General features: G+C 40.4%; 2 protein-coding genes across 2 annotated transcripts; one reads left to right on the forward strand and one right to left on the reverse strand.

The window, feature by feature from the left end:
• Positions 1-1,936: 1,936 nt before the first annotated feature.
• Positions 1,937-17,211, reverse strand: LOC139203600 (cell division cycle protein 20 homolog B-like). The gene is made up of 12 exons (XM_070833416.1): positions 17,173-17,211; positions 16,712-16,771; positions 8,035-8,254; positions 7,124-7,233; positions 6,675-6,726; positions 6,009-6,125; positions 4,486-4,703; positions 4,254-4,348; positions 3,486-3,714; positions 2,968-3,093; positions 2,761-2,884; positions 1,937-2,034 (listed from the first exon to the last, which is right to left on the reverse strand). Exons 1-12 carry the CDS (start codon positions 17,209-17,211, stop codon positions 1,937-1,939), a joined length of 1,488 nt encoding a protein of 495 aa, XP_070689517.1.
• Positions 11,624-13,718, forward strand: gpx8 (glutathione peroxidase 8 (putative)). Its single transcript, XM_070834147.1, has 3 exons — positions 11,624-11,844; positions 12,009-12,270; positions 13,212-13,718. Exons 1-3 carry the CDS (start codon positions 11,638-11,640, stop codon positions 13,373-13,375), a joined length of 633 nt encoding a protein of 210 aa, XP_070690248.1. The 5' UTR covers positions 11,624-11,637; the 3' UTR covers positions 13,376-13,718.
• Positions 17,212-23,986: the final 6,775 nt, after the last annotated feature.

Below are 23,986 nucleotides of genomic sequence, written 5' to 3' on the forward strand. Positions count from 1 at the left end.
CACATGTCTCAACAGGAGGGATGGTATCTGTGATAAATAAAACATTTACAATCTATGGTTATCAAAACTACTCCAAGACAAGGTACATTTCCTAAAGCAACCTACCATTTTCAATTTGTCTGTATGGATTTCATAGAACTAAACAAAAATTGAAGGAAAAGATACTGTTTGGTGATAATAGATATGTTCCCATATTCACATCCATGTTTTACTTTGTTTTCGTCTATCAGGGAAATAATGATTAGTTATTAGGGGCAGGTCCACTTCACAGGTACGATGGGATGACCAGCCTGGAGGTGGACAGTTTCTGTTCTTTTATGGATGTTCCCATACTCAAAGTTTCCAGAGTAGACAACAGCTATTATTCTCATTGTGTACCGTTTGTGTGCAGTTAATTTTTGACATTATTGTGACCCTCTGGGAGTGCCATAGTGCGGTCGCCGGGGCAGCGGGACCGTAAGAGAATTTTCCTGTCCAGAAAGATTGATTGTTCTGCCAGACAGGTTTTTCGCTCTTACACTCCATGGGCTTTTGATATACATGTAAGGTAAAGTTCTTATATGTTACGTGGAAAGTTGCACTCTTGTGAGTGCAAACAGGAGGGAATGTTATGAGAATTGCCATCCAAGGACATGCTCACGAATTGCCAGACAGAGTGGTAATCGAGGGTGTGCTCTGCAATGGTGTGAAGCCTCATATCTACAAGGACAAGAAGAAGTAGATGATAACACGATGTGTGAGAACTACACCCACAATGCCCATTATAAAACCTAACTGTATATGCTCACCAGATGAGCCTTTTACTCTGTAACCTCCATGATGTTGTTGCACTGTCAAACGCTCCTCTTACATGTAAGATTAAACTTTGTTATAACTTGCAAGCTGGCTCCAATCTCCTCTACCTAAAGAAGAAGTCTTTTGACAAATGTAAACGTGAGAAACAGACATCTGTGGTGAGTCTAAACCTCACTTGTTGCACCATCATGTCAACTTTTTATACACATTCGACAGGGGTCTTGTTTCTTCACCACAAGTACTTTTCCACAAAGTGTCTTCTCAAGTCTAGTGTGGTCACAGAGTAGCAAGTGAGACGTCTTTTAACTCTCATGACTTTAAGCAGGAGGACTTTAGTCTGCAGTCTATTGATGTGTAACTTTAGCATGAGAGCTGTCACTAAGTAACTGTTAAATAAACCCTGAAATATGCACTCACTTTAACTGTTGAACAAAATCAAGCCGTGGCAGTTTGGAGACCCTCTGCTCACCATGGGAAATGAAAGTAAAAACACATAAGCCTGGCAAAGAGCCAGAACACGATCAACATTAAGCTGACAGATTGTAGGTGTGAATAAAGACCCCAGATGTCATTTAACTTGTTCAAAGTGCCACTTATAACAATGTTTATTGAGTTACATATCTCAGGATGTTACCTTTAAGGTAAGAAACAGAGGATTACGTACATGAAACAAAAACCTTCACATCATTTTACAAGTTACATGAATAAATATATGAATGAATGCTGATTAGCCATATTAGTCCAGAGATATTGCATTGAAACATTCTCCTGAGACTAAACACAAAGTTTGTTGTCTATATTTCAGTCACCAAAAAGTAAAACTTCTCTGTAGTAACAAAAAAAAAGAAAAAGAGGAAAAAAGGAATATATTGCACGGAATTTGTGCAACTTCTTAATGTGTTATTTTACCCAGAAAAACCCTTAGGTTGTGGTGCATGTACCGTCTTAGTGTGATAATAAGTCCGATTGTGGCAAGCTGCTTTGGCACTGTGGTTGATACAGAGAATAGGACAGGAAATGTACATCCTCTTCACAGTGGCATTACCAAGAAAGTGAGCTACATGTATGTGGACAAATGTTTTACACGGGTCCGACTGGAAGGTAACAACATTCAACCCTCCATGCTCCATGATTTCGATAATTACGCGTCCCAGATGTGAAAGCGCTGATCTGCTGCCGCTGAGAAAATCTGAGTGCTGTCAGGGTTTAAGGCCAAGTGCAGGACTCGCTGAGAATGGCCTGAAAAAAAACAACAACTCTGAAGTTTAAATCCCTCTTTTATTTGATTATTTACCATCATAATAGAGAAATAGATAAAACATATTGAGGAGGGATAAACACCTGACCATAATAATGCTTGCTATCATTGTCTTTTGCAAACTATGCAAATGAAGCCAAAGCTTTGCAAAATATAAAGTTTTAGCAGCATGTAACATTAGAAAATTTCAATGCAAACGTTCTTCTAGCAACCGCACACCAGATACGTCCCTCTGCTGATGATTGGTCAGAACGAGACAAACCCCCTTCCCAAACAGACAACAGCCATGAATCAATAACCAAGTGAAGTGGCAATTCATCCTGATTTTCAGGCTAAAAACCACCACTAGAGTAACTGCAATTCCTGAGCAAATTAATAACAACAATTGCTGAACATTTAGAAAGTCATAAATGTGTTTTAAATTATTTCTATTACTTTACTCTGTAGGTTTTTTAGTCTTTGTTATGTAAGTCCTTTCATAATACCTTTGGAAACTTGGACATCTTATATCACACGCAGTGACTTTTGATATGTGTAATTCATAGTTTTATGTTCACTGGAATCCTCACACTGATGTGGCTGTATTAATATTACTCAGCATGTGTAATGATGCAGTACATTTATTCCCATGATGCTGTTGTGAATGTGTTAAACAGAAATAGTTGAGGGTGGCAGCTGTGTATTAACCGTGTGTCTGGCTCTCTAACCTGTGAGCTGGCAGGTCGGGCTGAGGGAGGGAAACTCCCACGTCCAGCGGGTGATTTGGTGATGAGGAAGGCCGTGACCTGTGACCAGATATCTCATCTTTTCAGCCCAACGTAGAGAACAGATCTGCAATTGGAGCCATTAGAAATAGTCCGTCTGATATTCATACGCAGTGAAAACACCTCTACTACACTGTGAGTCTGAGGCACCTGTGAATTTGTGTTGGCAGAAGTCACACAAGTCCCTGACTCTGTGTCCCAGATTCTCAGCTCTCCGTCCTTCCAACCCCCTCCTGTAGCGATCATCTTCCTCTGCCATGGACACCACGCCATTGCCTAAACACACAAACACAAGGAATACACAAGCATGCACACAATGGTCAGCAGATTGTTTCATTGTTTAAGCAGACCAGCCAGTACTAATATTATTTATTTTATTTTACAGCTTAACTTTTATGTATGCAAACCAACATGTAATATGTCACTCAAGTCTGCACAAGCCAAGATTAGTCATCATCAAGTCATACAGCAGAGCACACAGTATATGACTGTGGTTGCGTCAAACCCCTGTGTAGGGTGCAGTCGATCAAGTCAAGCAAGTAGGTCAGTAGCAGGCTGCACCACCAGGTCATGTACTTAGTAGTGGTGCGGTGCGGATGACAGTGCATGCAAAATACACCTAGCAGTGGTTTAATTTCCCAGTAAAGTCTTTATCTTGAACTCTTGACCTTAACGGCACTGGGTTGTTTCACCGTAGTGACTGGCTGACGTGACCCTGTGAGCCCTGCGACGTCACCGTCCCATATGCAGAGACGGCCTTCTGTAGAGCCGCTGGCCAGCCAGTCGTCTCCCGGTGACCACTGAAGGCTGCAGATCCCGTCCTCCTGGACGGCAGCGCCCACCAGGGGTGAGGGAGCACGGGGGTCAAGGTGATGGATCCGTCCAAGCCCACAGCCGCTGTGAGATTGCGGAAACTGTCATTCCTCTGCATGAGTGCTGCACACTTCATAGTGATACAGTACTAACTTTGAGGCTAAAAACCAAGTGGTTCTCTGCGTTATCCCTGCTTTAATGAAGTTCATAGCGTTCAGAAGTTATAACTAACTTTACTTTTATTGCACCTTTCAACAGCAGAAAGTCACAACGTGTTTCACAAAAGAAAAAAGTAAATCCCCATTATTAATACAGACACAGGTTCAGGAAGAATGAAACATAATAAAATAGATACGAATAAGAGCAAATAGAGAGTAGAGAATTGCATAAAGGCAAGTCTAAACAGGCAGGTCTTCAGCTGCTTTTTAAAGGTATCCCCAGAGCTCTCTATGGCATCATAAGAGCCTTGGATCGGGTTCATGTAAGTGATGGTTTGCCAAAGGAGGCGAAGAGGGAGTTACAACAGTCAAGACAGGACGAGATAAATACGTAAGAAGGATACTGCAGTTCTTTAGTACCTTCAATTTATGTATGATGTACTGACAACATAATGATATACTGACCTGCTGAGTAACTGCTGTTTCCAGGAAAGAGCTCTGACCACAGACAAGTGTGATGGCAGACTCCTCATATTCTGTTTCTGTTCTACGTCCCACAACTGAAGAGTCAAAGAGAGACACCAACACCACAAACCGTCACCCTGCTGATTCAACTACTGCTATGTTTCCTCTCAGCAATACTTCAGCTTGTATGAATCAGTTTCCACCCTCTTTGTGCTCACTCTAGACCAGTCACCTGTATCTCTCCTCGTCTGGTCCCGATGCAGAGAGCTCTGCCGTCTCTGCTCCAGCACACGGACGAGACGGACCAAATCTGACTGTATGGTCGTCCTGGTTGTGTGCTCGGGTCCAAACATCCCGCCAGAGCGCGAGTTTCTGAATTCCAAAGGTAAACAGAAGAGCCCAGCGCTAAAGCAACCACACCATTGCAACTGCAGTCGAGAAGATTAATGTCTGAAAGGGGAAGAGATGGAAAAGAGAGAAGGACTGCAGAGGCTATATTGTGCCTGAACATTTTGGCTGAATATCACAGAATATCACTAGTGTCATTTATTTTTGTGACACAGCATCAAACCTTAACTCTAATTGATGCCACAGAAAAGTGTTGTCAGTGTAGCCAAAACCTGGTATATGTTACTTCTCTGCACTATGGCCCTTCTCTGTCGTTCAAAAACGGTTAGCTAAAGCTAAATGTTCCTTCATTACCATAAATATGGGCACCCCAGTTTATTTTGTATGAATCTCACTTACAGCATGGCATCCTGCTGCTGTAAAAACTCACTAGAACACCAAATATGTATCAATCCGCAGATGAAAATAGTCCCCCAAAAAATAAGCAATTTCCCCCTGTTTGAATAGCCTTTGCTTAAAACTACAGAGTCCTGCTGTTTTAATAAATTACTGAGTGTTTTATTAGAATTAAACTGTTCATTTGTGACCTTCAGTGGGACAGGCTAGGTGAGTCGGAAAGTACTGAGACAATCTTTATTGACCTTTTGCTCACTGTCGTACAAACAGTTTTCTAATGTGTCTCCTAGAGCATAATCTCCTCTGAGTCCCCCACCCCTAAATGAACCGAGTTACAGCAGGCAAACTGTACTTTGTTTGTTCATTTAGTTTGTACACATGAACAAGCGACTTTTACTTGAAACAAGCTAGGAACACAAAGTATAGTATTTCATTCTTTGCCTGCTTTAGGTGTACTCCCTCTGTACTGCAGCCTTTTTTTCTTTTTTCTGAGAGCGAGACCTCTTGTGATTTTCACCCAACCGCATCATCCAACTTGATGAACTGGCTTCAGATGTATTATATATTATATATATATATATATAATATGTATTAGAATAAAGTAGAATATTATTCTACATTGATTCTTAATATCAATTAAATTAAATATATATATATTTATGGATTTTCTTCTCAGGGAGCAAATGTTATCTTGTTATACATTGCATAATGACAATAAAAGCATTCTATTCAGATTAAAATTTAAATATACTTGTGACTTATTTCTTTGTTGCAGTTAACCAAAAGCAGCATCCCTTGCTTATCCATATGCTCTTGAATAAAAATATTTGTGTTGTAATTGTTTGCTTATTTGTTGCTTTGCAGCAGTATTGTAAGTTATGCATCAGAAAACAAGTCATTCATGTCCTTGACAACTGCAGTGGTATCAGTTCTTAAAGTCTTGCCAAGGAACCTCTCATAAACAGATAAAGAACATTGATTAATGCAGTAACAGTTTGCATCTTCGCTTACAGTAGTCGTTCAGCAGTGACGGTGCCGCCAACTTCATCACAGACTTTCCCTGCAGACTCACAGAAGCTTTGACCAGAGCAGCAAATGGCTGCAAGTCATGTTCTCTCTCATCAGAACCTGCAATTTAAAGAAACAACATAAAAACACAGTTTCACAAAATTGTACATCTCTCTGTGGATGAAGTATATTGTATGTGCTAATAGACACACACACACACACACACATTAAAGTACTTACACTAAGGCTGAATCAGGCTGTGTGTTGTGTTCATGTGGAAACCGATACCCTCAGCATTGTGGTAATACAACACGGTGTGTGAGTTAATGTGTCTCAGATGAAGAGGTACCATATGATGACTTGGTAACAGAAACTTAAGCAATGATTCCTGTCAAACTTTAATATCTTGTGCTGATTAAAAATCAACTTCTTTACACTAAATTTCTCCAGATCTCATAAACGTTCTCATTATCCCACTAGAGTTAACTAAACAATACAATTTATAGAAACACAGACTTCCCACAGTCTTTAAAACATTTTGCCTTGTTCCCTAATATGACATAAGTCCACAACATGTTGTTTGTGTGTGTGTGTGTGTGTGTGTGTGTGTGTGTGTGTCTGTCTGTCTGTCTGGATGTGCTTTAAAAAAAAAAAAAATTCATGCCATACCAGCCTGTTGAGCATTTCCTTGTTCTTGAACTGTAGCTCTCCACACCCACCGCTGCACAAAAATATAGTCTTTTTAGATTTAGTTTTTTTTTTACATGATTCTTATACTCATGCTTCACACACATCTAATATTGAGATCTCATTAAAAGTTTCCATTAGAAATGATTGTGCACACTCTGTTTGGACCATGCGGGATGACTTGTTACTGAGACGTCCAAAGGACCTGAAGAAACCAGACCCTTTGCTGAGTTTGTCATTCTCTGTCATGTCCCTCACCGTTCAGTGTTGTTACTGATGTGATCATCATGTGATCTACGGAGAGGAAGCCTGCAGAAGGAAATCTAAAACCTGCAGGAAGTTTCTCCATCTCTCTGCACCCCCCCCCCCCCCCCCCCCCCCCCCCCCCCCCTCAAACTACAGCACTAAAGGTACAAGTTCCTTAAACGAACCTGTTCTGGGGCATTGTCTGCAGCAGGTCGTCCCCTGGCAGCAACAGTGAGTGGTGGTTTTGGTGTTGTGACATCTCGACAGTGCAACACGCCACCCGCCAACGCTGTCTCTGATTGGGACAGATGATATCACAGAAAAAAAAGCATGTTGCAATGAATCTGTTTATTAATAGCACTGATGTTATAATTCTGTGTCTTCTCACAACAGACTAAACATAAACTCTTAGAATCTCCTCACATTTTGGCTGTTACTGAACCTTTACAGGAAATTTAAACTAGTGGTGGTGACTTATCAGCCAATGTTGATCTATTCCTATAAAAATTGCTACAGATTTTTAGCAATCAGTCCTAAGATATGATAGTATGGGAGTTACAGCAATTATAGATATGTGTGTGTGTGTGTATATACCTTGGAGGCAAGTATTTTTACAGCAGAAGCATAAATATGTTACTTTGCTGTGATTTGCAACACTGATAACAGTGGGTGAACATTTAAAGCATAAGTTACCTAAAGTACACAAGCATTTTTGTTGAATCATTTAACTTGTTTTTTTACCAGAAAAGATACATATACAGTATACTATGCTATTATCAGGCCTCCTACATAAATGTTCAGTTCCGTATTTATTTATACCACCTAAAATAATAATGTAGGTGAATGAAATATGTCTAAACACTCATGAGGAAACCAGCGGCAGGCAATCTGTGTCTTTACACCTTATGCCTGTCTGACAATATTTAAATCAATTGATTAAAATACATTTTAAAAATGATGTTTGCATGCAAGCCTGTATCAAAACTATATTTTTATTTGTTTCCCTGTACTTCTAAACTACAGCAGAGTTTGGTTAGTTTACAGTGTGTGCGTGTGTGTGTGTGTGTGTGTGTATGTGTGTCTTGTTTAAAGTTACCTTGGTGGTTTCCCTGCAGGACTCTGTGCTCTGGTTCATGGTGTCCAGGTGGAGACTCCTCCAGCTGCAGCCTCTGACACACTGCATCAATCTCAAAGCTTTGCTCCCTCCGCCGCCCAGTGGACAGCGGTGTACTGGTAGCAGGAGCGTCGCTGCTGCTCCTCTGGATGATCCTCCTCCTGAAGCGCTTGTACGATTCGTGATGGGCGTCATTTTGTCCCTGAGAGAATAATGAACATTAAATAGAGATTTAAAAAAAGAACAGCATTCTGTTAGTCTCTGTTACTGAAAACTGACTCAAACTTCAGACTTCTACAAACTTCAAATCACACAAATTCACTGATGTCAAGCCAGCCACACAAAGAGCAAAACTTCCGGTTTAACTTTCAAAGCAAAAGCATCTTAATTGTATTTCCCCTCTCTGAGGTACCAGTCATTTCATTTGGATATCAATAACCTACAATTTTAAACAATTACACAAAGCAAATGTTTTATGTAGATGACTTAAATGTGCTTTCTGGATAATCAAAACTCACTAAATCTATTTGTTATCACTGCTGATAACTTGTTAGGCAGATAATAGCATTTTTTAAGTAGTAGGTAAGATGTTACTATGGTTACTAGGATGCTGTTAAGTTGTTGCTAAGAAGGTCAATTGTGTGTGTATTCAGTGGCTGCCATGGTGTTTGTCGTTAATTGATAGAAGTACGTGTCAGTTGCAGGAGTCCTCTGGGTTGCTGGTGTGGATTTGAATGGACAGTTGGAGGGCAGCATCAGGTAAGCTGGCACACAGAGTCAACCAGCGAACAAGACACTGCCTACCAGCCACCCACGATAAGACAGCTGGAAAAACGACGCCAGCTTTGCAAAATTCAGGCGATATTATCTGTCGAAATTGTTCTGTTTCAGCTCCAGAGCAGCGCCCTAACCCGGACGGCCTCCGCTTAATAAATAAACTTCTTTCTCTTCTGTGCATCCCAAAATCCAGCATCCTGGACGTCGCTCGGGAATCAGGATGCTTTTGTCTTGTCCCGAATGAGTTACAAACAAATACGATCAAGTGTAACTGTTCAGCCATCAAAGTGTTGGATTTTACAAATGTTCAGTTCGGCCTAGCCAGTACTTTGTACCACCTCTCTCTAATGTTTACATTAAAATCGATTTTTCTTAAGGTGAAGCATATCAGTTTGGCCTATTTTGACTGATTTTGGCCCTGCAAACTGTAAAACATCCATCCAGCAATAAAAAGACTTAATGATTATTTGATTTAAGTATTGAGCTGCGGGTTTTTTTAAATTGTATTTTGTAATGAAGTATTTTAATAATACTTAAAAAATAAAGTATTTTAAAGTTATGTAATGAAGTATTTTAATAATACTTAAAAAATAAAGTATTTTAAAGCAAGACACACTTCATTAACTGCATATTAGTGCTGATATTCTGTATTCTGTTGTTCATTTTGCTATTTGACATAGTTTATAGAACAGTTAATTCATGGTATCGGTCACCTCTCAGTCTGGGCGTTTAAAAAGAAATCCTCAAAAAATGGCTTCTTTGATCAACCCCAGCTCTGAGACTCAGCCTGCTGTCGTTAATTGATAGAAGTACGTGTCAGTTGCAGGAGTCCTCTGGGTTGCTGGTGTGGATTTGAATGGACAGTTGGAGGGCAGCATCAGGTAAGCTGGCACACAGAGTCAACCAGCGAACAAGATATTGCCTACCAGCCACCCACGATAAGACAGCTGGAAAAACGACGAAACCAGCGGCAGGCAATCTGTGTCTTTACACCTTATGACTGTCTGACAATATTTAAATCAATTGATTAAGATACATTTTAAAAATGATGTTTGCATGCAAGCCTGTATCAAAACTATATTTTTATTTGTTTCCCTGTACTTCTAAACTACAGCAGAGTTTGGTTAGTTTACAGTGTGTGCGTGTGTGTGTGTGTGTGTGTGTGTGTGTATGTGTGTCTTGTTTAAAGTTACCTTGGTGGTTTCCCTGCAGGACTCTGTGCTCTGGTTCATGGTGTCCAGGTGGAGACTCCCCCAGCTGCAGCCTCTTGCACACTGCATCAATCTCAAAGCTTTGCTCCCTCCGCCGCCCAGTGGACAGCGGTGTACTGGTAGCAGGAGCGTCGCTGCTGCTCCTCTGGATGATCCTCCTCCTGAAGCGCTTGTACGATTCGTGATGGGCGTCATTTTGTCCCTGAGAGAATAATGAACATTAAATAGAGATTTAAAAAAAGAACAGCATTCTGTTAGTCTCTGTTACTGAAAACTGACTCAAACTTCAGACTTCTACAAACTTCAAATCACACAAATTCACTGATGTCAAGCCAGCCACACAAAGAGCAAAACTTCCGGTTTAACTTTCAAAGCAAAAGCATCTTAATTGTATTTCCCCTCTCTGAGGTACCAGTCATTTCATTTGGATATCAATAACCTACAATTTTAAACAATTACACAAAGCAAATGTTTTATGTAGATGACTTAAATGTGCTTTCTGGATAATCAAAACTCACTAAATCTATTTGTTATCACTGCTGATAACTTGTTAGGCAGATAATAGCATTTTTTAAGTAGTAGGTAAGATGTTACTATGGTTACTAGGATGCTGTTAAGTTGTTGCTAAGAAGGTCAATTGTGTGTGTATTCAGTGGCTGCCATGGTGTTTGTGATTGTTGCTAGGTGGTTGCTAGGTTGCCATAACGGCGCTAAGTGGTTGCTGTGACGTTCAGGGCGCTCGATAATGGTTGACTTTGGTTTCTCCAGACGCTCTTTGTATTTAAGAATTATTCTGTCTGACTATATGAAGCCAGAGAAGCCTGTTGGTTTATGATCACGGATGCTAATATATTATTATTTTTTGTTTTTGGTATTTTTTGTTTTTAACATTCAATCTAATTTAATAGTAATTTACCTCCGTGTAATAATTTGTAATAATAATTTTTGATACATAATTTTTAATACATACTTTTATATATTTATATTTTTTACTTTTGTGTTTGAAGTTTATTCTTATTCTTTTGTAGCTGTGTGTAACAAAAAACTATTTCCCCCTGGGGATTATTAAAGGAATTCTGATTTTGATCTGATTCTGATCTCACTTCATATTTCAGGGGAAACTGTACAGAGGGACAAAACACAGAGCAAAATTAAATTAATAAATTATATTTTAGGTATAAAGGATTCAACTGCATTTAATTGTATATGAAACTGAATTCCTCCAATGTGAAATATGACCAAATTATTCAGTGTGCTCAAAATAAAAATGAAAAAATAAAATCTGCAAAATAACTAGTAGTGCATTAGCTTATAAAGTAAATAAAGGAAATACTCAGGTTGAGTACAAGTACCTCAAAATTGTACTTAAATGGAGTACATGAGTAAATGAACTCAGTTACATTCCTCCTCTGTAAGCTACACAACAGGAGGTCAATAAGGCCTCAGTGCCAAACTAGAAGCTTAACTGTGCTCTTATTTTGAAGGAGGTACAGCCTGCTATTGTCTCCTGATCCTAACTCATCGATCCGCCCCTAAACTTCTGTCAGGACCCCACCACCTCCTCCTTCCGGACTAAGGCTGTTCTTCCCCCTCCAAGATGGAGGCCTTAGGGGGCTACCCCGCCAAGTCCTCCGGCCCCAAAGCGAAGAAGCTGACGGTGCTGCTGAGCATGACGGTCGGTGTCGGCTGTCTGTTCCTCCTGCAGACGCAGCTGGTGAAGCCGAGAAAACCGAAGGATTTTTACTCTTTCGAGGTCAAGGACGCGAAGGGGAGGACGGTTTCCCTGGAGAAGTACCGAGGGAAAGTAAGTCCACATCATCACCTCCCACCTCCGGTTTCTGAGGGATTGAGCGCAGTCTTTGTGGAAGTTATCTGTTAGTTATCAGAAGGCGGGCTGCGCAGCACGAGATGCATCTGTTATAGTGTGTGTTATGGTGTAATTTCACCCTGATCCTCGCTCCTGTGCAGGCGTCTCTGGTTGTAAACGTGGCGAGTCGCAGCGAGCAGACGGAGGCGAACTACAGGTCTCTGCAGGAGCTCCACCGGGAGCTGGGCACCTCTCACTTCAACGTCCTGGCCTTCCCCTGCGGCCAGTTCGGGGACACCGAGCCCGGGACCAGCCGGGAGATCGAGGCTTTCGCCAAGTCCACCCACGGCGTCACCTTCCCCTTCTTCAGCCGGATCAAAATCATGGGCTCGGAGGCTGACCCTGCCTTCAAGTTTCTCACAGGTTGGCACAAAGACATGAAAACGCATCTATATCATCTAATTCTACGTCATGTTTTCAAAGAAGACGTGGCTGCACACATGTCTGAAGAGACAGTTCACCATAGGCCTTTATTTATATGTGCTTTAAGGTAAAAGTCCCTGCACACCACACTGTCCCACAGGGCTGCACCCGATCTGTCCACTTATAAATCATCTTTATTTTAGTCTATAAAATGATGATGAATAATGTCTTTGCTTACTAAGTCTGAGGACTGTGCTCAGTTTACAATGGAAAAAAAGCAAAGCAAAGCAAATGTTTGTTGTTTTAAATGGTAAAGTTAATAAAAAGGGTTATTCTAACAGCTGCCTTTCAGAGGTAACAAACAAAAATAGTGGTTTCAGGTTTGTTTTGTACACGTTATCATTTCTTAAGCTTCTGTTTATGGTGTGAGATCTCAGTTTAGCACCTCACAGCTCTACTAAAATGATAACATTTTTGATAATGAAGCAGTTTGTCATTAAACATATCAGCGCTCTACTATATAGTGGTGGCTGTCACTGTAATATCAATATCTATATGAGAAGGAATCCTTTTGTTTGTCCTAATATTAACCATATAACAATTTTAGCTGGAAAAGTCAAGCACATCTGGTGATTTTATCCAAACGGCTTCTCTAATTGCTGCCCAGGGAAATGTGCTGTTTCTCTATTCATGTGGATTTATATTTTGACTCGCTCCTGTCAGAGAGCAGCAAAAAAAGAAAAACCAATAATTTAAGTGGCAAAGTTGCAAGTCATACCTGTAAAAAGGGCACTAGCTGCTATGAGGTTCAGGTTTGATTTTATTTGATATAAATCACTCCGTTAGAAGTGAGAAAGGAGCAGTAATCAGAGTTTTCTGGATACATTTGGACTGTGTTAGATGTCGCATTAATTAGCATCTGGGAATGTGTTTTGCTTCAGATTCTGTGCAGAAAACCCCAAAGTGGAACTTCTGGAAGTTTCTGGTGAACCCGGAGGGGAAAGTGGTCCGTTTCTGGCGAGCGGATGAGCCCATGGAGAGCGTTCGACAAGAGGCCACGATGCTGGTGCGTGAAATCATCCTGAAGAAGCGGGTGGAGCTATGATGGAGCGTGTCGTTTGCTGGGCTTTGGACTCTGAACTGCTACAGCGAGTGTGTCCGCCGGACGTCCCGCTCCACAGACATTCAGGATGAAAACATCCACTAGTTGTAGTGGCAGAGGGCAACGGAAGTCGTTCAAGGCTAGTCAGACTGTGTGTGTGTGTGTGTGTGGGTGGACCATCCTGTGGTTAATGACAATCATGATGAACATTCCTGATAATGACCACTGCTGCAGCTGAAGGATTTTCAGCCATCAAAGTGTTGGATTTTACAAATGTTTAGTTCGCCCTAGCCTGTACTTTGTACCACCTCTCTCTAATGTTTACATTAAAATCGATTTTTCTTAAGGTGAAGCATATCAGTTTGGCCTATTTTGACTGATTTTGGCCCTGCAAACTGTAAAACATCCATCCAGCAATAAAAAGACTTAATGATTATTTGATTTAAGTATTGAGCTGCGGGTTTTTTTAAATTGTATTTTGTAATGAAGTATTTTAATAATACTTAAAAAATAAAGTATTTTAAAGTTATGTAATGAAGTATTTTAATAATACTTAAAAAATAAAGTATTTTAAAGCAAGACACACTTCATTAACTGCATATTAGTGCTGATATTCTTTATTCTGTTGTTCATTTTGCTATTTGACATAGTTTATAGAACAGTTAATTCATGGTATCGGTCACCTCTCAGTCTGGGCGTTTAAAAAGAAATCCTCAAAAAATGGCTTCTTTGATCAACCCCAGCTCTGAGACTCAGCCTGCTGTCGTTAATTGATAGAAGTACGTGTCAGTTGCAGGAGTCCTCTGGGTTGCTGGTGTGGATTTGAATGGACAGTTGGAGGGCAGCATCAGGTAAGCTGGCACACAGAGTCAACCAGCTAACAAGACACTGCCTACCAGCCACCCACGATAAGACAGCTGGAAAAACGACGCCAGCTTTGCAAAATTCAGGCGATATTATCTGTCGAAATTGTTCTGTTTCAGCTCCAGAGCAGCGCCCTAACCCGGACGGCCTCCGCTTAATAAATAAACTTCTTTCTCTTCTGTGCATCCCAAAATCCAGCATCCTGGACGTCGCTCGGGAATCAGGATGCTTTTGTCTTGTCCCGAATGAGTTACAAACAAATACGATCAAGTGTAACTGTTCAGCCATCAAAGTGTTGGATTTTACAAATGTTCAGTTCTGCCTAGCCAGTACTTTGTACCACCTCTCTCTAATGTTTACATTAAAATCGATTTTTCTTAAGGTGAAGCATATCAGTTTGGCCTATTTTGACTGATTTTGGCCCTGCAAACTGTAAAACATCCATCCAGCAATAAAAAGACTTAATGATTATTTGATTTAAGTATTGAGCTGCGGGTTTTTTTAAATTGTATTTTGTAATGAAGTATTTTAATAATACTTAAAAAATAAAGTATTTTAAAGTTATGTAATGAAGTATTTTAATAATACTTAAAAAATAAAGTATTTTAAAGCAAGACACACTTCATTAACTGCATATTAGTGCTGATATTCTGTATTCTGTTGTTCATTTTGCTATTTGACATAGTTTATAGAACAGTTAATTCATGGTATCGGTCACCTCTCAGTCTGGGCGTTTAAAAAGAAATCCTCAAAAAATGGCTTCTTTGATCAACCCCAGCTCTGAGACTCAGCCTGCTGTCGTTAATTGATAGAAGTACGTGTCAGTTGCAGGAGTCCTCTGGGTTGCTGGTGTGGATTTGAATGGACAGTTGGAGGGCAGCATCAGGTAAGCTGGCACACAGAGTCAACCAGCGAACAAGACATTGCCTACCAGCCACCCACGATAAGACAGCTGGAAAAACGACGCCAGCTTTGCAAAATTCAGGCGATATTATCTGTCGAAATTGTTCTGTTTCAGCTCCAGAGCAGCGCCCTAACCCGGACGGCCTCCGCTTAATAAATAAACTTCTTTCTCTTCTGTGCATCCCAAAATCCAGCATCCTGGACGTCGCTCGGGAATCAGGATGCTTTTGTCTTGTCCCGAATGAGTTACAAACAAATACGATCAAGTGTAACTGTTCAGCCATCAAAGTGTTGGATTTTACAAATGTTCAGTTCTGCCTAGCCAGTACTTTGTACCACCTCTCTCTAATGTTTACATTAAAATCGATTTTTCTTAAGGTGAAGCATATCAGTTTGGCCTATTTTGACTGATTTTGGCCCTGCAAACTGTAAAACATCCATCCAGCAATAAAAAGACTTAATGATTATTTGATTTAAGTATTGAGCTGCGGGTTTTTTTAAATTGTATTTTGTAATGAAGTATTTTAATAATACTTAAAAAATAAAGTATTTTAAAGTTATGTAATGAAGTATTTTAATAATACTTAAAAAATAAAGTATTTTAAAGCAAGACACACTTCATTAACTGCATATTAGTGCTGATATTCTGTATTCTGTTGTTCATTTTGCTATTTGACATAGTTTATAGAACAGTTAATTCATGGTATCGGTCACCTCTCAGTCTGGGCGTTTAAAAAGAAATCCTCAAAAAATGGCTTCTTTGATCAACCCCAGCTCTGAGACTCAGCCTGCTGTCGTTAATTGATAGAAGTACGCGTCAGTTGCAGGAGTCCTCTGGGTTGCTGGTGTGGATTTGAATGGACAGTTGGAGGGCAGCATCAGGTAAGCTGGCACACAGAGTCAACCAGCGAACAAGACACTGCCTACCAGCCACCCACGATAAGACGGCTGGAAAAACGACGCCAGCTTTGCAAAATTCAGGCGATATTATCTGTCGAAATTGTTCTGTTTCAGCTCCAGAGCAGCGCCCTAACCCGGACGGCCTCCGCTTAATAAATAAACTTCTTTCTCTTCTGTGCATCCCAAAATCCAGCATCCTGGACGTCGCTCGGGAATCAGGATGCTTTTGTCTTGTCCCGAATGAGTTACAAACAAATACGATCAAGTGTAACTGTTAAGGTAGCAGAGCAGTGTGAGCTGGCAAAAGAAACATCAGCTAACATTACACTGCCTCCCAACCAGCCACAGCACAGACTGCACATACAAAAGCGTGGATTCGACTCTTTAACTGATAATGATCTGATTGTTTATCGCTGTGCTAAATGTGGCCTTTAATGTGCTTTCATCCCACCTCCTTTTGACTTTATTGGCCATTTTATTCCGCAGGTGAGTGTGAGGCACAGGCAGCAGGATGTTGGAGGTGGCAGCAGGGAGGAGTGCAGCTGACAGCTGTCAATCAGATGGCACAGCCAACAGCAGTACACTGCCACACCGTCACCACCGACTCAGGAGCCACAGCGGAGGACGCAGTCTAAAGTTTTGACCGTTTCAATCCAGATTTGCTCATCTTACCTCGAAGGGGCAGTGTCTCCTCTTTCCTACAAAATCTCTCAGCATTTTCCTCAAATTGTCCTGGATATGAAAACACAAAGACTTCAGTCAAGGTGGTGCTCTTTATCACCAAAAACAACTTCATTGTCAGCTAAACTACAAAAAAGACTGGAATCTCTGTTTCAAATAGTTAGTCCAAAAGTTTCATTAATGTTCTAATGATCAGCAGTAAACGGGTGTTATTTTATCAGCCTTAAACAGTAAAAAAAAGTGTTGAACCAAAGAGACAGACATGTGTTTAGAGTTTGCACTGGTTGCCTGGTAGCAGCAGCAGCAGCAGCAGCAGCAGCAACAAAAGTGATACTAAGGAACAATGACAGCCTGCCAATTACACTGTTTTTATATTTAGGCCTAATTGTATAAACAACTCACCCAGTCTTTTGGATCTCCACTTTTCAGTTTGCATCAGTAGAGTAAAGCACCATCTCTCCACCTCTCAGCCTGCTGCAGGACGCGCTCATGCCTGGCGCACCTGCTGTCTGTGCTCCTGGACCGACTCTCCTCATAAATAACCTCCACGGGCGGACGAGCGAGCGGGAAGCACCATCCTCCGTCCTGCTATTGGCGGATAGGTCGAATAAGCTTTTTTTTTTTTTTCAGGGATTCCCTCCGCGTCCTGGTTTCTACTGGAAGCAAATCGAGTAAATACAAAAAAGAGCAGCGCGGTAATGTTTTAAAGGTGGAGGCGGCATCTGTTATCAGTTAATGACCCTGACATGGACAGATTTGATTTCTTTAGATTAGAGTCTACACTGTTTACAATATAACTACCACACTCGGACCATTATCTGCCATGTGGATCAAGCGAATGTTTTTCTGGAAGTATAATTGATGATGATTAGCGAGTATTATTCTTATAATTATAGGAGAGGCTATGTAGCACCTTCATGTGTTAAATCATTTAAAAGAAAAAATAAGTATGAATATGTACTCTTTAAAAATGTTTTGACCTCGATAATAGGCGCACAAAGGGCATAGTCATTTTAGACACATAATAATAATAATAATAAATAGTTTATAGGCTATATACTTCATTTGTTAAATAAAATATTTAATTAATGTAACTGAAACTTAAAAAATAAAATGAGATTCTACACTGTAAAATATTACCAGGGTTTCACAATATTTAACTGTAATATTTCACAATAAGTTACTGTTTTGTCATTTTACAGGCTTTAATTGTAATGTTCACAATGTAATACTGTAATTTTTAATTTTACTGTGAAATCAATGTAGGAACAGGTAATCACAGTAAGCTTTGCATTACCATGACATTACAACATTTTACTGTATTATTTCACAATAAAATACTGTATTCAGTCCATTTACTGTGATAACACAACAAATTACATGAACCACACTGCATTGTGGGAGCTGGCTCGATGCCTAATCTTTTGGCGGTCACATCCTCACTATAGTGGGAACCAAGCGGGAAAGGTGAACCACGCCAGAGCCTGATGAGGTAAGTTACTCTCCATTAATTTCTTTTCTTTAATGATAGCTAGTCTGTTTTCATTCAGTGTTGCTCCAGCACGGTTAAACGTGACTGCAGACAGTCTGAAAATAATCGGTGCGCTCTGTTGCACCAACACACACATTTGTCCAGGATATATTTTTGTAACATTTGAAACGTGTGCATGTGTGTGTCATATGAAAATGTCTTATTTCTCTGATCCGAGGGTTTTGTTGCACATGCTACCTACTTTTTGATGTAAGTAACGAGTTAGTAGATTATTACAACTGTCGTGTTGCTTGTAGCTTGCTAATGCTAACGTCCTCGTTTAGCTACATTTTCCGGGTTGCTGTGAACTTTGGAGGGGATCTAAACGGGTTGACCGCAGTCTAGGACTGCAACAGCTGGTCGGTAAAAATAAACGAGTTTAATTTTCGAGTCGTTGTGTCGGAGATATGTGTCAGTGAAGTGGCAGGGCGCTAGCTGCACCAGGACCCTCTGTTAGCTGGGCGCATGCACGCTGTAACGGACTTCAGTGACAACACGAGCGTGCACCGCCGGTCCCGACGGTGGTAACGGAGGCCGGTTGCTGAGATACTGCTTTACAGACCTGAACCACCTTTATATGGATATATTTGTGTACTTTGATTTTAGCCTGCAGTATCATCAGTTGTGGAAAATTCAAAGTAAAGCAGCAAGTAACATTAGGGGGTTGTGCAGCACTTATTTGTATGTATTTGTATGTATTTGAACGTATTTGTATTTCAGGTGAAATAAAGTAATCTACAGCATCAGTTAACAGCTATTTTTTTGTTTTGTTTTCACCCAGGCAATCTTCGCTGCGACCTTGAGGAATGATGTTCCACTGTAAATTTGGTATGTGTGAGTATGTGTCTGAGAGTGTTAATCTGTTTATTCAGCACACAAAGCTTCACAGTAACACTCCCCATTACAACTATCAATGTGGTGTACCTTACTGTACTCAGATGTACCGCAAAGCCACTGTACTGAAAAGCCACATGTATAGAGACCACAAAGGATCTTATAGTCCCAAGCCAATTGACACATCCTTAAAGTGTGTGGCTCAGTCTTGTGCATTCAAGTGTGTTACAGTAACCTCTTTTGTAAATCATTTGAAGTCACACTCAAAAGAAGGATTCAAAATCAAATGCCCATTCAGCGGTTGTGACTGCAGCTTTACAGTTGCATCTAGTTTTGCCTCACATGTTTCCAGGAAACATGCAAATAGACGTGTAGAAGATCTAGAAGATTCAGTTCTAGATACGTCTGGTCCCACAGAGCCTTTGAGCCAGCCTGGGCCTAGTGACTCAAGCTCTGATATTTCTGAAGCACAACATGAACCAGTGTCAGGTGGTGTCCTGCAGAACTTCCTGCTGGAGAAACCGAGGCAACCTTGGATGAAATCAAAAGGCAACTGTGTAACATCTACTCCGAGGAAGGGATGAGCGGGGCAGAAAGAGCTGAACCTCTGATGGAGAAGACATACGTAATCCAGCGCCGATACCTTAACAGTGTGCCTGCACCAGCCATAACAGAGATTAAGGAGGAATGGCCTTTACTCCCACTTTGGTCTGCTGACGGATGTCTCCATCCTTATTAAGATGCAAGAGGCCCTGAACAACAAAGGCAGTACTGTCATTCAGTTCTGCCAGGAACTCAACCGTCAGCCAGGTATCGAGGAAATCCTGGTAAACTACGAGCCAGAGGCTTCAGACAAGGCTGCATGTATCCTTCTGCTCCTGATGGCATATTTCAAAGAGCCAGAGAATGCCATTATGCTTAACACTGATCTAAGTTGTTTAAAAGATTTAAAAAAAGCAGGTTGTGATTGCATTAGACAGTACTGTATGATACTTTGACACTTGCATACATTTAATCACACTCATTCACATGTTGACACATAATGTTTTCTATGATTAACTTCTAAATCAGTGAGACCAGTGGACTATCTCTTATGTACCATGTTGAAACTTTGCTACTATAAATGTATGCTATGTCTTATTTTACAGCCATGTGACATTGCTGCTGATGTGCAGAGGACAGTGGCATTACCGAGCACCCCCTGCTTAATTGTCCAAGGTACGGTATATCTGGATTTTATATTGACATTTGTAGCTGTAAGCTAGAAATGATATTTTTAAATAACTTGCTGATCAATGTTTTGACATGTTTTTTTCTAATATTGTAGCATGTCTCCATCTTTCTGATACTGATATTTAAAAGTAGTGCCATTAGCTGGTGTCCAGTCAGTGGTTTCAGATATTTCAGATAGCTTTTTTCCATCATTCCAGGGGAGTACATTGACTTAGATTTTCTTTGCTGTTCATTTCAGGTGACATGATGAAGCCAAGGGCTTGGATGCTGTGCATCGAAGGACAAGTGGTAATGGGACCACATGCCAGATTCATCAATAGTATAGCTGCACTTTTTGCGAGCTACTACAGCTTCAATCTGCAGTATCCTGAGGATGGTTCATGCACTCTGGAGTTTATCCAAAGGTATTGTAACGCTCTTCAACTTTTTCCTTTTGATGCAATATATAAATTGGTGTAAAACTTAAAGTTGTTTTCTTTGTCTATTGTTTACAGGTGCTTCTTGGGAATCAACCCTGAGACCGGCTCAAAGGGCAAGAAGCGGAGTGGCGTCAACCCACATGTGAGCACTCTCTTGAAAAAACTTGTGGACTTTGAATGGCTGTCAAAGTAGAAATGCAAAAATTTGATTGTTCTGTAATGTTCAAAAATGTTTTTAAAAGTACACTTTCAAGTGCTTTTATTGTTTTTTTTATGTTTAAAAGTATTAAAAGTTTAAAATGGCCATTGTTTTTGTTGTTTATTTCATTTCATTTTTACTGAGCAGATCCAAAGCATGTTTGTAAGAGTAAAAAACTGTAAAATCACAGTTAACAAGTAAAATTTACAATATGTTACAGTATAGTAATTATACAGGTAAATGCTGCTATATCACAGTAAAGTCAAAGTCACAGCAACTGTGAAATTACAGTATACAGTTGTATTATTGTAATTTGTTGTGAAATATTTACAGTAAGTTACTGTAAAATATTTACAGTAAATATTTACAGCAAATTACTGTGAAAGTAATGCAATTAGTAGCCAGTAATTTACTGTAAATTTACAACGAAAAATTTTACAGTGTAGTGTTTCTGCAAAATATGTTTTCAATTTCATTTTAGACGTAAAAATATATATACATTAAATATCATTTAACTGAAATGAAATAATTCACATATTTTCATGAATTTATCGCAAAAAAAATCAACAAACACGCCCACACCAATAAAATACAAATAGTTTAATTTAATAGATATTTAGGAGAAACTTCTCTCCCTTCAACAGTCACCATGTTTTTCAGGAAGAGGTCTCGTGTCCGCGGGCTGCTCTGGCGCTAAGTGGGCTGGATGGCGCGAGCTGCGCACGTTCTCGCCACCTGCCACTTCCATATGCGCTCACACGCCGAGCTCGAGCCCGGAACTGGGTGACAGGTGCTCTCAAAGAGACGCAGCAGCAGACACGTGCTGACGGAGCTCCTCCACCAGACCTCCTCTATCAGACCTCCTCCAACAGACCTCCTCCATCAGAGCTCTTCTGTCAGACCTCCTCCAACAGACCTCCTCTATCAGACCTCCTCCACCAGACCTCCTCTATCAGAGCTCTTCTGTCAGACCTCCTCCATCAGAGCTCTTCTGTCAGACCTTCTCCATCAGAGCTCTTCCATTAGACCTCCTCCACCAGACCTCCTCCATCAGAGCTCCTCCATCAGGCAGCCACGTATCTTCAAATCCATGCAGCAGATATACAGACACAAATAGAAACCCATCAGTTGCACATCTGAGAGGCCACATGCACATTTAACTTCTGATGAATAGTTGGCAGTTCTATAAATCCATTATAAAGGCCAATGCAGGCCTCTTATTCATAAAATAACACTAACCTACATGTTTGCTTCTATGTTAATAAATATGTTTCTGTAATTACTGCTCGTTTTCTGTGGGCTGTTCATTATAAGCAGGTACTTAAACTGATGCAGGCTGTTTTATTATTGTTTGTCTGTGTGAGTTTCATGATATAATCCTAAAGACAATTTTGTGTGGGTTTTGTTTTTGCACCGTTTGTCTCAGTTGTTCCGGTGTCTCCCTGATTTATGTTGCTTTAAAATGAAAAATATGCCTTGGCAACGCACTTCTTCAACAACTCTTTTACACATCAGCATCACTCCGCAAAAAAAGGAAGAAGTCATTTATTTTTACCACCCTCTTTCCCGCGGGACTCCGTCTGGTTTGCAGCCTCCCTCCAGGTTTGGCTTTAGTCACCTTAGAAACTCATTGTGTCTGTATTTTCCTTCCTCCTCCCGCATTGCCCCCCGCAGTTTGGCGGTAGCTTAACCGGTCAAATGTGTCACAACCAGCTTAAACAAAGCTTCGCCCCCCGTTTACTCTCCTCAGCGCTGCTGGTCACTGACAAGCGGATTGATTTGCAGTAAAAGTGGCTCAAGGCGCGCCTGGATGTCGAGCTAAGCTGACGTGAAGGCTTGTGGGGTGTGTGAGAGGCTGAGGTTTGACAATAAGCGTCCTGTTTGATATACGTTGGCAGCAGGAATTTAAAGTGTGGCTCTTTTTTGGGTCAGCAACACCTGGGCAAAGCAGAGCAAAATCCCCTGTGTTAAAATGTATAACCTGCTACCTGAGAGAAATAATCTTTTCAGTTAATAGAAGAAACTTTTCTTCAAGTCCTGCTCCCATTCAATGTGGCATCCCCCAAGGTTCAATTTTAGGGCCTTTTTTATTCCCATTATACACACTTCCCCGTGGCTCTATCTTTAAGAAATACAACATTCTGTATTTCCTCTGACCTCTGTAACTGTATAACTTCTTTTAACTAAATGAAAATGAAACTTAAGTAATCACTTTTGGCCCTCTTAGATGCTTGGGGTCCTGTCTCTAAATATCGACAATGTAGTAAAAAATCTTTGTGTTTTCTTTAAGACTTATTTGAATTTTGAACAAGTCAGTTGTCCTGAAAGTCATCTTTATCTCACAAGGATCTAGAAAGATTAATCCATGCTTTTATTTATGTGGTTGACCAATTCCACCTTTTTTCAACTTAAATTTGTTCAAAATGCAGCTGCTGGATTTAAACTGGAACAAAGAAAAGACACATAGGCCTTGTTCTGACTTAAATACAGAACAGACGGCATGGAAATAAAATATCTTGCTTGAATTTTGCTTGTTGAGGCACATAAAACAGTGTCAATCTTTTATTTCAGAAACATACGAACAATAACATATGCATATGATTAATTAGTATTGTTGTAATGATAAACTTTTATGCAATATGATGAAGATAATATGAGTCTACCTGTGGAGTTTTCTCCAAAGTCTTAAATTTATAATCCAAATGTATCATCAGTTGTTTATTAGTTATACAAATCGACCCCAGATGAAATGTCAGGCCTGTGTTAATCAGACATCCATCTCTCTATCAGGGTCTACTTATCTTCATTTGTGTTGTTAGTGTTCATGACAGCAGCAGCAGTACTGTAAACTGTCCCCAGCCCCTTGGCTGCAGCGCTGCCTTCACTGCTCTTAAGTAAACAGGCACAGGTTTGGGAGGTTTAAACAGGTGTCTGACCTGAGATGCAACATTGTGCCACTTTCTACAGCTAAAAGCCGTCAAAGCTGAAGCTGAAGGAAGATTACATCACAGATACTCAAAGGTCAGAGGGTCACATCCTCCTAAATTCAA

The sequence above is a fragment of the Pempheris klunzingeri genome, chromosome 7 (assembly GCF_042242105.1).
Source record: "Pempheris klunzingeri isolate RE-2024b chromosome 7, fPemKlu1.hap1, whole genome shotgun sequence".
Lineage (NCBI taxonomy): Eukaryota > Metazoa > Chordata > Actinopteri > Acropomatiformes > Pempheridae > Pempheris > Pempheris klunzingeri.

What these genes read in the sequence shown, in the direction of transcription:
- LOC139203600 (XM_070833416.1), bottom strand. Translation starts at nt 17,211, where the DNA reads ATGAGCGCGTCCTGCAGCAGGCTGAGAGGTGGAGAGATG. An exon ending in GGCTGAGAGGTGGAGAGATG is followed by an intron (nt 16,772 to 17,172) that starts GTGCTTTACTCT and finishes TTTCATATCCAG; the next exon opens with GACAATTTGAGGAAAATGCT. An exon ending in CCCGACCTGCCAGCTCACAG is followed by an intron (nt 2,035 to 2,760) that starts GTTAGAGAGCCA and finishes GTTTTTTTTCAG; the next exon opens with GCCATTCTCAGCGAGTCCTG.
- gpx8 (XM_070834147.1), top strand. Translation starts at nt 11,638, where the DNA reads ATGGAGGCCTTAGGGGGCTACCCCGCCAAGTCCTCCGGCCCCAAAGCG. An exon ending in TGGAGAAGTACCGAGGGAAA is followed by an intron (nt 11,845 to 12,008) that starts GTAAGTCCACAT and finishes GCTCCTGTGCAG; the next exon opens with GCGTCTCTGGTTGTAAACGT. An exon ending in TGCCTTCAAGTTTCTCACAG is followed by an intron (nt 12,271 to 13,211) that starts GTTGGCACAAAG and finishes GTTTTGCTTCAG; the next exon opens with ATTCTGTGCAGAAAACCCCA.